At 39.2% G+C, this 15,497-nt stretch overlaps 2 protein-coding genes and 1 pseudogene across 3 annotated transcripts; 2 read left to right on the forward strand and 1 right to left on the reverse strand.

The window, feature by feature from the left end:
• Positions 1-926: 926 nt before the first annotated feature.
• On the reverse strand, positions 927-1,732 carry LOC121957811 (annotated as a pseudogene).
• A 2,276-nt stretch (positions 1,733-4,008) lies between these two features.
• LOC121957815 (major histocompatibility complex class I-related gene protein-like) lies at positions 4,009-8,470 on the forward strand. 2 transcript variants are annotated; one of them, XM_042506599.1, is made up of 5 exons: positions 4,009-4,123; positions 4,926-5,195; positions 5,527-5,805; positions 6,849-7,151; positions 7,547-8,470. In XM_042506599.1, the coding sequence occupies exons 1-5, from the start codon at positions 4,075-4,077 to the stop codon at positions 7,666-7,668; spliced, it is 1,023 nt and encodes a 340-aa protein (XP_042362533.1). In that variant the 5' UTR covers positions 4,009-4,074; the 3' UTR covers positions 7,669-8,470. The 2 variants fall into 2 exon arrangements, with proteins under 2 accessions (XP_042362533.1, XP_042362534.1); XM_042506600.1 differs by having other exon boundaries at positions 6,849-7,068; positions 7,547-7,638.
• A 455-nt stretch (positions 8,471-8,925) lies between these two features.
• LOC121957814 (major histocompatibility complex class I-related gene protein-like) lies at positions 8,926-15,058 on the forward strand. Its single transcript, XM_042506598.1, has 7 exons — positions 8,926-9,199; positions 9,356-9,622; positions 11,108-11,386; positions 12,396-12,698; positions 13,464-13,574; positions 13,882-13,899; positions 14,012-15,058. Exons 1-7 carry the CDS (start codon positions 9,151-9,153, stop codon positions 14,056-14,058), a joined length of 1,074 nt encoding a protein of 357 aa, XP_042362532.1. The 5' UTR covers positions 8,926-9,150; the 3' UTR covers positions 14,059-15,058.
• The last annotated feature ends 439 nt before the right edge of the window (positions 15,059-15,497 follow it).

The raw sequence follows: 15,497 nt of genomic DNA on the forward strand, positions 1-15,497 counted from the left end.
AAACACACTATATAGTGCACTATATCTGTGATAGGGGACAATTTCGGACACAGCTATTGTCTACTCACACTCTGTCATTTTTTGTTGAGCACCAACAGCTACAGTTATTAGCCCTGGATGTGTATTCATATTCAAACTCTACAAGTTCTGGTCTTATGTAAAGCTGTCCTGCTGCTGTGGTTATCAGAGCTTGCCCTGATTGAGTGCAATGTTACTTTGAACCAGAAGATGTCATCATTAAATAGCTGAAAAACTCCAGTGACATGATGGTAAAAATGAGCTTCATATGTTCAACAGAGTGAAACTACCACCAACATTAGTGGTGCAGAAGGTTATCTCTGTTCCCTTTTCAGTTTCTCCACACCTATCTGCACCAACTCATCCAACATGGTCTGGTAGGTTAAAAAACTTAATTTTGGTAGTCAGATACACAATATTATTCAGTTATAAAAATGTCATTTGTAAAGGACCTAAAAATGCTTGAAGTTAAAGGTTAGGTGGAGATATATATTATTTGAAGGAAAAGAAAAAACAAAAGAAAAAATTAAAATACGCCTGATATTTTGAAAGAATAGAATAAAAATCAGTGCAAGGGTAAAGTGACCCATACAGGTAAATTCAGTCTTTATTCCAGATTTCATTTGTGAATGCCAAACCTGCGTCATTACACTAAATGCAAGCTAGTTTTTTGTTTTATGGAAAATCAGATGTAATGAGTTTTGTAGATGTCTACCAAGTAAGAGATGAGGAAACACGCATCCAAATTTCTAAATTACCTTTCGATTCTTTTACGTAGTGGGATTATTTCGTTTGAATTATTTTATTTCATTTAAGAGAAAGGTGGATTCCAAACAAAATACTTCATGTACACATTCAGTTGTGACTGAGAATAGCCAGACAATCTGATCTCACTGATAGCTAAAAGAAAGGATGAAGATTTTGTCTTGTAGAATAGGGTGTCATCGGCATATCAGATTTTTTTTAGATAGTATAAATAAGATGATACCAGACATGCTATATATGTGTGTGTGTGTGTGTGTGTGTGTGTGTGTGTGTCCTCAGTGAAGTGTATCAGTCTCTGCAGTAGCTTCCAGCTGCAGCTGTCAGTTTAGTTTCTGTTCAGTCTGACTGAGGGAGGTTTTTGTACGACGCTTTTTCACTGTGTGAACACATACTGACTGTTGATATAATGATAACTCTGACAGTAATAAACTGCTGCATCTTCAGTCTGAACTCCACTGATGGTCAGAGTGAAGTCAGAGTTTGATCCTCTGCCTGTAAAACGATCTGGGATCCCTGATGCTCGAATGCTGGCCTGGTAAATGAGGAGTTTAGGAGCTTCTCCATCTCTCTGTTGTACCAGGCCATAGAGTGGTAGCTGCTCCAAGTATAAACATCCTGACTGGTCCTACATGTGATGGGGACGGAGCCTCCCACAGCAGATCTCACTGCTCCAGTCTGAGTCACTGTGACCTGACCTCTGGACTCTGAGGACACAGAGACAGAAACATAAAGCAGCGTCGTGGTTTTGTCGGCTTCATTTCAGAGGGACGGATGTTCATAGAGGAGAGGAGTTTGATTCTCTGGACTTTACCTGTGAAGCAGCAGCAGAGGAGAGTCCAGATGAGGACGCAGGTCAAAGTCATGTTTTTGATGAGGACCATTTCTGTGTCTTTTGTTGTCATGAAGGACAGCTGTCAGTCATCCAGAGTTCAACTCTCAGGACTATAAACTCTCCCCCAGAGCACTGGAGCATGGAGCTGCTGATGCAAAGTGGCTCTCTATGGAAATTATTCTCTGAGACTCTGCTACTGGTTTTACTCTGCTCCTGTTCTCAGTCTGCATTGTGAAAAAGTCTCTTTATTGCTTGCCTCTTCGTTGTTGATGGTTTTAAAATTTTTTAAAAATAATAAAGATTTAACCAAATCAGCAGTCTTCATGAGACTATTATCAATGTATAACGTTTTAAGAGTTGCTATATAATATATACATTTAGAAACATTATTAATATTCATGTGCAAAGTCGTGTCTGGGTAAAATGTTCTTTGATTGGCTTCATTTTTATCTTCTTTAAGGACCTCTGTTAACAATAGCCACATTTAGACCATTTTATTCAAAAATCATCCAGTTATCTGTTATCACTCAAGTCTGATTTTCACAAGTATTCACATGTAACAAATGTTTTGTCTGTTCCTTCAAATTTTACCAAAATGTCACATCATTTAAAACAAAGTTGGATGGAGAATGACATAGATAGGGGATTAGATATATACAGCAGTACTTCCCTGTGTGCTGAAAATGATACACAGATCTCGGGTCTAGGTACCTCTTCATAGGTGTTACTTTTGGTTACAAAGGTACTTTACCAAAAGCTTTCGATAAAAACAGCTTAAAATGGTGATGGCCTCAATGCCAAATTCGAGGCATCAAAATTGGAGTCCACAAGGTGACGTTAAGGTATCTATGTCCATTATTATGTAACACTCTACAATAAGGAACACAATTTGCACCAGTAAAGACCAGAGACTGTGCCTTGATGGTGCATGCTGTGCACTACATACAATGACTTTAATAGAAAAAATAGCACCTGTATTTTGGAAAGTGTGCCTTCAAGATTTCTTCATATCCTGGTATACTGTAATATGGTTATAGCACCCAAGCCTACAAAGGGATATGACAAATTTGACAGCCTGTTTCCAGTTAGTCTCAGCGTGATGTAAATTTAATTTTATTTTTAAAAATAACATCCCAACTATAACCTCTCCCTCCACCATTAGGTGACTTAATAAATCTAAAACTGTATTTTGTAAGTCTTCAGACCTCCCCTCAGTGTCGCCTCCTCCAGAAGTCTCCCTTCTCTCCAGTCAGCTGCCACGCTACAGGTTTCTTCCCCGACAGAGCCGTGATGTTCTGGAGGAAAGACGGAGAGATCCTGCACAACCACGATGGATGGTCAAGTGTAGAAAAACTCACACACCTATGCAAACAGCATGTCTGGCATCATCATATTCATGCTATCTAATTGCCGCGTTCTCAAGTGCACACAGCTAAAGCCTTCCCGACATCCATTAGAGTACAATTACAATGCCACTGGCTGTGTCTGACAGCGTTCTCATCTGATGCCGTCTATTCGCACTGCGAAGGTGGCTTTTGGAGTCACATTCGTACGTCAAAAGCACTAACAGAAAGGCGCTATTTGACGAGTTTGTTGTGAAAATGGGCTGCACCGGGTGACCACCTGCATATGCATGCGCTTCATACAGTAACCCAGTGTTTCCCACTCTTCGATTTATTCATCCTGCTCCCCCTCTCTGCCTTTCAGACCATAAATGAGACAAGAATTTTGCCTGCTCGGCTGTTTAATTCCTTTTATAATGATGTTTTGTAACAAAATCACCTGAGTAAATGTATGACACATGAGGGTGGAGGCTGAACACAAAACTATCACGTTAAAGCACTGTTACAATCAAAATTAATCATTAGTGACATTTGCCGGAATTTAAATGCTGCTCTTTAACATATGGCATTACTTGGTTTCTTGAACCATGCGCTGTAAAAATAAGAATGAGGTGAAAAGAAACAGCTTTTAACTATGATTTTTGATTTAATACCAATAAGAGTTCTTTACTGTATTTTTACTCTTTTTCATGTTTGTCATAAATACATTGGGGTTTTTTTCTCCCCGGTTTCAGGGTTTTTTTGGGGGGGGGGTTTCCTTTGGCGATTTGAGGTTCTAAGGGCAGGGGGGTGTGGTATGCTGTACCGCCCTCTGAGGCAAACCATGTTTTGTGATAATGGTCTCTATAAATAAAATTGAGTTGAATTGACTTCTTTTGAGATGTTGGGGGAGGTTACTGTACTTTTTCTCAAAAGGGTATCCAAAGACATTAATCATGCTTTTTCCTTATATGTATATATAACGAAACAGGAGATTTTCCCCACCCCCACACATTCCAAAAATAAAGTTGCACAGTCAGGAGTTGAGTCTTAACAGAGACACACCCACTTTCCACTGCAAGGACAACACAGCTGAACCAGACGAATCTTTTACTCACACGTCTTTATCAAAACAAGATGAAAAAGTTACTTTTGTTGCTTCTCTTTTGTCATGTTTCATCTCAAGGTGAGTTCACATTTAAAATGTAAACTTTCCATAAACTCTGCTTTTTGCCCACTCTGTAGCTCTGGTACACACACTTGTTTGCACTTAGTTTCACTTTCAACTTGGCCCAAAAACAAAAAGGGTTGTGCAATAAAGCAAAATATGCACAGTGAGGTGCAAAAGTAAAATAAAATACATTTTTTCTATGTTTATATGTAACATAGTATGTAAAAATGAACTTAAAAATGTCTTTCATAATATTGCAGATATATTAAAAATAAAAATTTAAATCGCATTAAACCCTGTGGCAGGGATACTATACAGGGCCCCCCTTATGTAATTACCAGGGGTAAACAGAGGTGTGATCTAAGGACGATCCTCTGTCTGGGGGTCAGTGAAATCCTCCTCTGTCACTACTTTTTTGGTGAGATCTACTTGTTTTTTTGTGCACTCTGGCACCGTATTGACAATATAAACAAAATTCAGTTAAAACTTATTTTCATTAAGAAATAGAAAATGGAGCCCCTTGGAGCTGAGTTTTCCAACATATTTCTCCTTTTACTGTGTTTGAATTACACTCCACGCTCCACCATGAAAGGTACACTTGACAATTTTTAAGCTTTTTATGTGGATTTCCAAAATGTTTGCGTAGTTTCTCATTTCCATAATAATATTCATTGTCTATATAGGAATACAACTGCAAGGTGGTAATTCTAGTTTTTTGTTTTTTGTTAATAAAATTAGTTTTCCACTTAGATCACACCCTTAAATCTGATGATGTGTGTGTATTTAAACTGAATGGATAACCTCGTCTGTCCTGCAGCGAGACACTCCCTGAAGTTTTTCCTAACCGCATCTTCTGGAGTCCCGAACTTTTCCGAGTTCATGGGCGCTGCTATGGTTGATGAACTTCCGGCAGCTTACTGCGACATAAACAAAAAGATAGCAGAACCCAAACAGGACTGGGTGAAACATTTATTTGAAAAGGATCCTCAGCATTTCGAGTGGCACAATGGACAGTGTTTTCAGATTCAGCCTCATCGTTTCAGAGCCAAAATGGAAAACTTGAAGCAGCGTTTTAACCAAAGTGGAGGTATGTATGTCATATTTCACTTTTTGTTTTACTTAACTCTTCTGTGTCTTATGTACATGTATAATTTTGGGTTTTCCCAGACAACAGATGACAAACACGACATGGTGATATGTTTGGTCATGGCTCTAAAACGGTGGTCCAACGTCTCGCACTGAGAGAGGTTCAAGGATGGCCGTTGTTACAGCCTTGTGATCTAAGACCTCCTGGGTTAATGGTTTCAAAACAGCTATGGCCTCCGCCCACACTCAATGCACAATATGCTTCAGATCATCTTTCCATTGCAGATATTATCTGTACAGCATCAATTAAATTGTCTGTCTCTGTCTCTCAGGTGTCCACGTTTTACAGGAGATGTATGGCTGTGAGTGGGACGACGAGACCGGAGAGGTTAATGGTTTCAGTCAGTACGGTTATGATGGAGAAGACTTCCTAGCATTGGACCTGAAGACACTGACATGGATCGCTCCGAAACCACAGGCTGTCCTCACCAAACTGTTATGGGATGCTGAGAGATCTAGAATAATATACAATGAGATTTACCTCATGCAAATTTGTCCTGAGTGGCTGAAGAAGTATTTGGCCTTTGGCAAGAACACTCTGCTGAGAACAGGTATAATTACATAACGCTGTTTTATGGACACAACAATGTTGATAAAGTTTACTCAGAATGAATTTGAGACTGTGACAGCCAATGTACGTTCATCATGCTTTCAGGCAGTTATCACAGTTGCAGTGTTTCACACTGTAGTTCCTCTGAATATTGACACTGTGACTCACTGCTTGGCTGCAAACGATAAAAGGAAATGTCAGATTCTTTCTCTCTGACTGTGAGTTCCTTTGATATGCGGTACTTTCCTTCTCTGTTTCTTTACAGACAACATGGTGACTGTGTGGCAAATTGGTTGTTATGCAGCACGGTCGTATGTTTTTTAAGCTGATGAGATTGTTGTATGGGCCCGTACATGTTGTTAACGTGTTATTAATTTAACTGATCTGTTGTGTCTTGAGTTCCAGCTTGTTCTTATTCCAGAGTTGTTAAATCTGCTACCTTTGCACTGATTTCAACCAAAAGCATCCATGTGATTCTTCACTGGATGGCGCCATCTGAGAACATGGCTGGACCATAGACTGTGGATAAAAATGGACTACCTGACAGCTCCCCCAAAGTGTAACTTTTCCATCTGTATCGTGCCCTGGTGTCCGTCTGCAGTATAGGTCATAAGACCCACCCCACCATGTTTGTTAATGGGACATAGGCCAAAGTAAAAACTCAAAGTACACGCCATATAATTTTCCCAAAGATGGTTTCTGTCACTGAAGGTAGTTCTCATCCCCAAGATGTTTGTTCAAGTGATCATTTTTATGATAAGTTTGGTTTTAATGAGTTATTAAATTATACAAAAAGGGGATTTAACGCCATGATTGACAGCTATGAAAGTTCACTGCAAATCGGCAATTTGTGATGACTTGGGATGAGAACGTGTTGTGAGCTCGCTGTAAGGAACCCTGTAGGTCTTTGACCACTAGTGTGCTACAGGGCAATCTTTTTATTTGTGGATTACTCTTTGTTTGAATCCTGTTTCTACCCCGTCCTTTCTTTTGCTCCCTATATCATTTCTATCCCTCTCTCTCCCACTTTTCTTCTTTTTCTAGCCCTCCCCTCAGTGTCTCTCCTCCAGAAGTCTCCCTCCTCTCCTGTCAGCTGCCACGCTACAGGTTTCTACCCCAACAGAGCCGTGATGTTCTGGAGGAAAGACGGAGAGGAGATTCACGAGGACGTGGACCTCGGACAGATCCTCCCCAACCACGATGGATCCTTCCAGATGACTGTTGATCTGAACGTTTCATCAGTCACACCTGAAGACTGGAGGAGGTACGACTGTGTGTTTCATCTCTCTGGTGTGAAGGACGACATCATCACCAAACTGGACAAAGCTTTGATCAGGACCAACTGGGGTAAGACTGACATCAGAAGTGACATTCGTATATGAGAAAGATGCATTTAGTTTAATAGTCCTTTAGTTTTATGTGTCTGCGGACAGTATATAAAAATATTTTTTAACATTTGGAGTAAAATTTACTGTAAAGTTCATTTGTGATATATGTTTTAAATAATCATGGAAAAAAACATTATGCTTTCTTTGCTTGTTGCATTGCTTTCTTCCCATGTTTTTGAAAGAATTCAAGTTTGCTCAGGTTTCAAAGGGTTGACTCAACTTCAAGTCAGTTTTAGTTCAAATTAACAAACCCACATGTACGTATGAATGAAACATAGGATGGCTCGATGTACTTCTGTTCTGACCCGTTTTATCCGGACTGATCTCTTCTTTTTTTCTTTTTTTGGTCAACAGAGACGCCCCGTGACATGACTGTCCCCATCACTGCTGCAATGGTTGCACTCATCCTGATCGTTGTCACTGGAATTATCGTTTACAAAAAGAAGAGCTGCTTAACTGGCTTTCCGTTAATTTAATTTTGGTCTTTTAGTTGATGATTTTATTCAGGTTGCATCTGAATTGAATTACAACAGACATCAGTTCCGTGCATCCCATGACGCAACCACCAGTCACTGCTGTGAGACTCAGAGCCTCTGCGTCATGATCATAGACTGTATATAAAGATGGACGACACGCCCACACTTAGCCCCTCTACACTGAGGTGAGGTTAAAATATCAGAGATACAGGATGGCATTTTGCAAGGTTGATGTCATTGAGAGCTGGATTCTGCGTAGTACTGATATCTGCGGTGGGGGAGTTCCCACCAAAACACACCCGTTCAACCAATGCGAGCGTAAGAAATGGCAATCACGATGGAAAAAAATCCCCTTATGTGTAAATGTGTACTGTAACTCATTAAAACCAGACTTATCATAAAAGGGAACACTTAAACAACCTACCTTCAGTGACAGAAAAACGTTTTTGGAGAAAAATGTATTTGGGTGTACTTTTTTAGTTTTATGTCACATTAACTAAGATAAAGTAGCAGGCTTTATGACCTATACTGCAGCCAGACACCAGGGGGCGATCAAGATTGAAAAGCTACACTTTGGGGGAACTGTGATGTTGTCCATCTTTAAATACAGTCTATGGTTATGAGAATGTGACTAAACAACAATGGTGTGGTAGAGAAGAGATAAAGTAAATGGAGTAGGGTCTAAACAGAAGGATGAAGGGATTTATTTTTCATTTCAAGTAAACAGAAGAGGGCATCATACTCAGTGGGGGATAACAAAGTACATTTGTCATATTTCAGCTATAACTAAAGGAGACTAAGAAAGGGCTTCCTGCAATAAAATGAAGAAGTATTTGTAATTTTTGTGATTTTTTTTATATTTAAATGTTTGATGTAAAAGAATAATTTACATCCCAAATTTCAATAATGCTTTAATTCTATTTTACAAATGTCTTATTTTTTTATGGATCTTTATTTTATCACTCATTTTACTTTGATGCAATCAAGTATGTCCTGTTTCTATAAAGCACTTTAAATGAGTTAATGTTTTCACAATAAAGTGCCTTGTGTTAACAACTGCTGGGGTTCTGTCAACAGAGATGTTGTTGGAGGGCTTTTATTTTGAAATGGCAGCAGGAAAGTATTAGTAAAAGAGATGTATTTGTATTTCCTCTTTTCTGGGACAGACAAAAACATTGAAACTGCAGTGAAAGGTGGTGTAGAGTCAATATAATTATCATAACAGTGTGTTTCTGCTGTACCGCGGCTGATACGCAGCTGAGGTAGGCCTGACCAGTGCTGCGCACACAGGCAGAGTGGCTGCTCTAACTCGTTAACATCGGCAGCGGAAACAAAAACAGCTGTTTCCTCAAAGGTCACATGCTGGTCATGCAGGCAGTGTGAAATCAGAGACACTCCCACCTCTCACTGCCAGGCAAAAGCCCAGAGGACAAAAGGTTAAAACAGCTCAGTTCTTAACCCACATATCTTAATCCAAACAAGATGAAAAAGTTACCTTTATTGCTTCTCTTTTGTCATTTTTCTTCTTCAGGTAAGATAACATTTTAAAACATAACTTTGGGCCATGCTTCATTTTCCACTAACCCTTGTAATTTGCTGCTGCATTTAGTTTCACTTTTTCTTAGAGTATAATGATGAATATGTGTGTATATCTATACTAAGTGTGAAATCCTTGCCTGTCCTGCAGTGAAACACACTCTGAAGTTTTTTGTGACTGTATCTGCTGGAGTCCCAAACTTCCCAGAGCTTACAGCTGTTGCAGTCGTTGATGAACTTCTGATGAGTTACTGTGACAGCAACAAACACATCGAGCCAAAACAGGACTGGATGCAAAAAGTATTCGAAGACAATCCTCAGCAGTTGGAGTGGTACTCTCGAAGGTGTTTTGAGATTGGGCCTGTCGGTCTTAAAGCCATGATTAACAGTTTCAAGCAACGCTTCAACCAAAGTGGAGGTACAGTATATATTTTGTTATATTTTAATCCTCTTTCAACCTGCAATGCTTACAGCAGCCACAGTCAGCTCCCATGAACCAGCTGCTGGTTACGCCTTTTTGCTGGGCCTGGCAAACACAACACTGATTCACATCCTGAAATAACAGAATTTAAAACATCTATTGATAGAAAAAATATCATCACAGCACAGGAGGAGCAAAAGCAGGAGTATATCCCTCATTTCAAGTCAAATTTATTTATAGTGCCCATGATCATATATCACAAATTTGCCTCAGGCGGTTATACAGTCTGTTCAGCAGAGATACCCTCTGTCTTTTCGACCCTTGCTTTGGAAAAAGAAAAGTTATCTTTTGTTGACCCAGTGTTTCCCATTAATAACTGTGGCTGGCCGCCAAAGTCTAATTTGTGCCGCCATAGTCTTAATGGAGCTGGATTGTTAATTAGGAGCGATATTAAAACACGGTTGGGTTATTTATAGCAGTAGTGGCAGAGAGGAGCAGTCGAACGTCAGGTGCATTAAAAGTTAAACTAAACCGTATACTCTGCTTGGCCTAAAACTCTCTTTCACTTACAAAAACCTATCGATGTGATCAGCTGTGGACGTATCAACAGATCAATTATTCACCCCACAAGTGAAATTGTGCTGCCATGGAGATAAAAGAAACTCCACCTGCTGTGCTGCTTTCATGGACCCGCAAAAAAACCGTTAGATATTAGAGTGTGACCACAGGACACCAAAGTGTCCGAAAATTCTGTGGGAAACACTGGTTGACCTGTCAGATAATTGGACTGGGGTGCTGAACATCCGCGTGTACATGTTATACTCTACTTTCAAATCAAGACATTGAAAGGGCCACCATTGCCTTTATTTTTAATAGGTGAGATTACTGCAACTGTCTGTTCATAGGCCTTTCAAAACAAGCTGTCAGGCAACTTCTGTTTATTTTGGATGCTGCTGCTAAGGGCCCTGACAAAAACCAGGAAATGTGATCACATTAGTCCAGCTCTAAAATCCCCACACTGGCTTCCTGTTACTCAGAGAATTGATTTTAAAACTTGCTGCTATTCTATAAATCAGTCGGTGGCTCAGCACCAAAATATAGTACGGAGTAATCTACACTGGTGTGATGTAAAATAGTATTAGTGTATTCTACCACTGATAATAACCCTGCTGAAGAAAAAAAACAGCTTAAGATGGATGGAGAAATAACAATGTCATGAGGAGGAAGTACAAAAACAAAAGGGCATAAATCATTTAGGACTTCTGTCATGTGTTGTGAATAAAGATAAAACACCAAAATATGATAAAAACTGGGTTCCATCACCCATATAAAGAGAAAGTGCACCAATTATCTGATTTTAATCAGATAACATGACAACACAAAATGACTGGGAGGATAGTATTGCATTTTTAGTGATCATTGTTCCACTGCAGATGACCTCTGTCCATCGTTGTTAATCAAAATGATGTCTCTGTCTCTCAGGTGTTCATGTTTTACAGGAGATGAGTGGCTGTGAGTGGGACGATGAGACTGGAGAGGTTAATGGTTTCATGCAGTTTGGTTATGATGGAGAAGACTTCCTAGCATTGGACCTGAAGACACTGACATGGATCGCTCCGAAACCACAGGCTGTCATCACCAAACTGAGATGGAACGCTGACAAAAGTACATTAAAATACAGCGAGCATGCACTGACTCAAGTTTTACCTGAGTGGCTGAAGATGTACTTGACCTATGGCAAGAGCTCTCTGCTGAGAAAGGGTAAGTTCACATGACCTGATGTAGTTTCATGGACACAACACTGTTCATACAGTCTGCCCTAACTCAACTGTCATTGTGTTATCACTCCAATCAGTCTGACACTATCTTCTTTTTGACCATTTCCTGTGGTGCTCAGAATTTACTTAGCCTTCACCGCTCAGTAGAGACTGGCATGTTTCTGATATTCCTCTCCATATCTGTGATAGCAGGGGCACTGTAAACACGAGTGAGGTCAGTTTAAGGGCAATGCAGTTTATCAGTCATTTGGTTGGTCCTTCATTTTGGTACAAACTGAAATATCTCTACAACTGTTTGATTCATTGTAATTGCAATTTGTTGTGCACCTTCACGGTACACAAAGAATGAATTGTAAAATCTTTGGCCCGCCGATGTTTCATCAAGGTCAGGGTGAAATGCTGCAGTTAACAACATAAAATAAGGAACTTGAATGTCCCTGTTGGGCTTGTGGGAGGGCAGTGGTTGGATCCAAAAAACCCCCGAATTTCATGCGGACTTTCACTTCCCATCTGAACTTCCCATTTTTTCCAACACCTTACCATGTTCCCTTTGCCTAAACCTAACCATCTGTGTCAGAATATGCATTTGTTGATGTCGTGGCAGTGGTTGCTCTGTGCTTTTGTTGCCTAAACATAATGACATGCAGCATAATCCCACCATGTGCTTGCGTTGACATCACAGCAGCACCGTCCCAGGATGTCAAAAGCAGACGCAGAAGGATATCAAGACGTGCATGAATGTGTAGAAGTCCACTGTTAAAGTGGCAACACGTCACGACTTTGGATGAGAACGTTTTGTAGCATAACTGCAAAACATCAACATGACATTAGCATTCTGTTATTGTTATTCTCATTCTCTTTTCTCTATTCTTTATCCTCTCATCTTTGCATTTCTTGACTCCTCTTTTACCATGTTTACCTTTCATCTACATCCCCTTTCTCTGTCTCTCACCCTCTCTGTCCTATTGTGTCTACTTCTTCCCTGTCTCCAGACCTCCCCTCAGTGTCTCTCCTCCAGAAGTTTCCCTCCTCTCCAGTCAGCTGCCACGCTACAGGTTTCTACCCCGACAGAGCCATGGTGTTCTGGAGGAAAGACGGAGAGGAGATTCACGAGGACGTGGACCTCGGAGAGATCCTCCCCAACCATGATGGATCCTTCCAGATGAGTGTTGACCTGAACGTTTCTTCGGTCGCACCTGAAGACTGGAGGAGGTACGACTGTGTGTTTCATCTCTCTGGTGTGAAGGAAGACATCATCACCACACTGGACAAAGCAGTAATCAGGACCAACTGGGGTAAGACTGACATCAGAAGTAATGGAAGTTCAACATACTCACCTGTTTGTTTGAGTTATTTGTTGTCTAAAGCTAGACCTGGATTTAAACGCTCAAATTTTAAATCTCAGTCCCCATCCTTTTGCTAACAGGATGACTGAATGATCTCCTCTCATGGTTCTGGCCATTATTTACAGCAGTTCTGATAATATTGTACTCATCAAAGTCTGTATACTGTATTGTAAAAAAAAGATAAATTCATGAAATTTAAGTAAATCTGTCACTAGATTAGCACACAAAACACCTTGGTCCTAAGAACCTACACCAGATTCAGGAACGCAGCGGAAAACTCGCATTTATCTGTGGACAGGTGTTCATGAATGCCAGACAATCATAGATTGACAGCGCGTAACATGTATGTAACATGCAGCAAAGCATGGTAATCATAATCTATGGGCTGCATCGCCATGGATCACTGCATACATATTTTAAAATGAAAAAAGATACATTTGTTATCTATAAAATGTAATATAATATAGGCCTATTTTTACAGTGTAAATTCAATCGAGCTTGGGCCCAAAACTGAACATAACAAAGCACAATACGAATTAAAATTTCTAATAATGACAAGTAGTACTCATGTATTTACACAAGCACTAAAAAAATATCAAAGCTACCAACATACTGATGAACGGTGGAACACATGTTAAGAGTTTGCACACAGATTTGTTCTTCTCGTGTTTAATGAAGAAGACTCAACGTGTGAATGTTCTGTTGTGGTTCCAGTTTCTCCCACACAGGTTCCTGCTGGTCCTGTTTTCGGAGTTGTTGCAGGACTGCTGCTGGTGGTGGCACTCTGCATCACGGGACTCTTTGTGTGGAGAAGGAACAAAAATGGTGAGAAATTTTTTTACTGTACTGCTGGATATAACATGCAGGTTCAACTCAAGGACAAGATGTGAAACAAAAACCAAACAAAAAATGCATTTATTCTGAAAGGTTAAAAAAAATGTATGAGGTGGCTAATGTTCAGTAACTTTACTGCCAAAAAAATGTATGAAATTTATAGGTGAATTCTTCAAAAAATGCAAAAGTGTTTTCTTTGTTTCCTTCCTTCTTTCCTTCTTTCTTTCTTTCTTTCTTTCTTTCTTTCTTTCTTTCTTTCTTTCTTTAACATTAAATACTGCAATCTCGTGTATTTCAGGATTCAGACCTGCAAACAGTGAGTTTTCTTTTTTTTTATTTAAAATATACTTTTTAATCTTTATAAATTTAATGTACCTGCTATGGCTTATCATTTTACAATTAAATTTCATTTAATTTTCTGTTTCTAGTTTCAGACTCTTCATCGTCATCGGACAACACTTCAGCATCTGACTGAAGAAAGTGAGTTTGTCTTTGGCTCAACTATGACATAATGTGCAAGTTTCAGAATTCACAAAGACATTTTGCATATCTGCGTGTGACCCAATAAGCCCAGTGGGAGCAGATGGAACTGCATAAGCCTCTTAAACATCAAAATACGTAGTCTGACAAGCAAATCAAGTGAAGGTGAAGAAAAGAGCAGAGAAGTTTGGGGGAGGAGAATAAGGCAGCTGAGCAGGCAGGGAGCTGACTGACTGGGAAAAAGTGAGGGAAGGACTAACGAGGCTGATGCAGCGCAGGTGTGCAGGTGGGTAAATAAGAGAGAGGCAGCACAGGAGCACAGGAGAGGAAAAAACCCACTGAAACCCCAACATGCTGAAAACACTGTCTTATTTCTGTGGAGAGTGCAACCAAAGACAAACTAAGTAATACAGGCAACTTAAATGCCTCAATAGTCTATTACATTACCACTCAATCCAATCTGACAGCATCAGGACACAAAGTACAAACACAACAATGTAAAAATACCATTTTACAAGTTCAACTCCTGGATTCAAAACCCTACTTGAGTAAAGTAGGAGTCAAGTCTAGATGTATTATCAGAAATTAGCCTAAATTTTCAAAAAGAAAACTACCTGTAGAAACTACCTGAATAAATTTTAATGTATCAGTGTAACTACCAGTGATGAATTAGTAAAGATGGAGCTATGTTTCACTACTTTTTACAGTAAAGTATTGTGAAAAAATGGATATTTTGACTTGTTTGGACCTCAATCTGAGTTATGTTTTTGTGCAACCTGTATCAGAATCAAAAATACTTTATTGTGGTTCATTACAGTTGCTCCGGCACTAGAGAATTATTGCAAAGAGAAATAAGTACCAGCACAAGTATATAAAAATAGAAAGTGGAAAAGGAAATACAGTGAGAATAAACAAGCAGCACAGTATGTGAATATTTTAATATTTAAAATACAGTATGTTTAGTATGCTGAGTATGTAAGTGTGTAAAAATATAAGGTGAGAAATACAGTAATAGACAATTAGCACTAATATGTGAACAATGAAATTATAATATGGATAATGTGCTGAGTGTGTAAAGTGTGTAAGATATAACACTGTGCCTTATGCTACAATGCAATTTATGAATGTAGTATACAAGTTAAAAATATAAAAATATAAATATGTTTACCTTTTAAATGTACTGGAATATAAGTCTAAAGTAACATAAAATAGAGATAAGCAGGGACCTCAAAACAGCATTTGAATAAAGTCCAGAAACGGACAAATTACTTGCAAAATAATGGTTAGTGATGTCTAGTTTAAACACTAATAAGCATCTAATCTCTTATTCAGTTTTTGTAATTATTAATTTTTCTTGACAGGCTCCCGCTGAAGCTTATCTATCAGACTGGTCTAGTGTGAATCCATTTACACACCAAGAAATTAAAAAAAAAA

Source organism: Plectropomus leopardus, chromosome 18, assembly GCF_008729295.1.
Source record: "Plectropomus leopardus isolate mb chromosome 18, YSFRI_Pleo_2.0, whole genome shotgun sequence".
In the NCBI taxonomy this organism is placed as follows: Eukaryota; Metazoa; Chordata; class Actinopteri; order Perciformes; family Serranidae; genus Plectropomus; species Plectropomus leopardus.

Bases quoted from the DNA above. Each gene is read 5' to 3' on its own strand.
- LOC121957815 (XM_042506599.1), top strand. From the start codon at position 4,075: ATGAAAAAGTTACTTTTGTTGCTTCTCTTTTGTCATGTTTCATCTCAA. The intron at 4,124-4,925 runs GTGAGTTCACAT...TCTGTCCTGCAG, and splicing joins TTGTCATGTTTCATCTCAAG to CGAGACACTCCCTGAAGTTT. The intron at 5,806-6,848 runs GTATAATTACAT...TTCTTTTTCTAG, and splicing joins GAACACTCTGCTGAGAACAG to CCCTCCCCTCAGTGTCTCTC.
- LOC121957814 (XM_042506598.1), top strand. From the start codon at position 9,151: ATGAAAAAGTTACCTTTATTGCTTCTCTTTTGTCATTTTTCTTCTTCA. The intron at 9,200-9,355 runs GTAAGATAACAT...CCTGTCCTGCAG, and splicing joins TTGTCATTTTTCTTCTTCAG to TGAAACACACTCTGAAGTTT. The intron at 11,387-12,395 runs GTAAGTTCACAT...CCCTGTCTCCAG, and splicing joins GAGCTCTCTGCTGAGAAAGG to ACCTCCCCTCAGTGTCTCTC.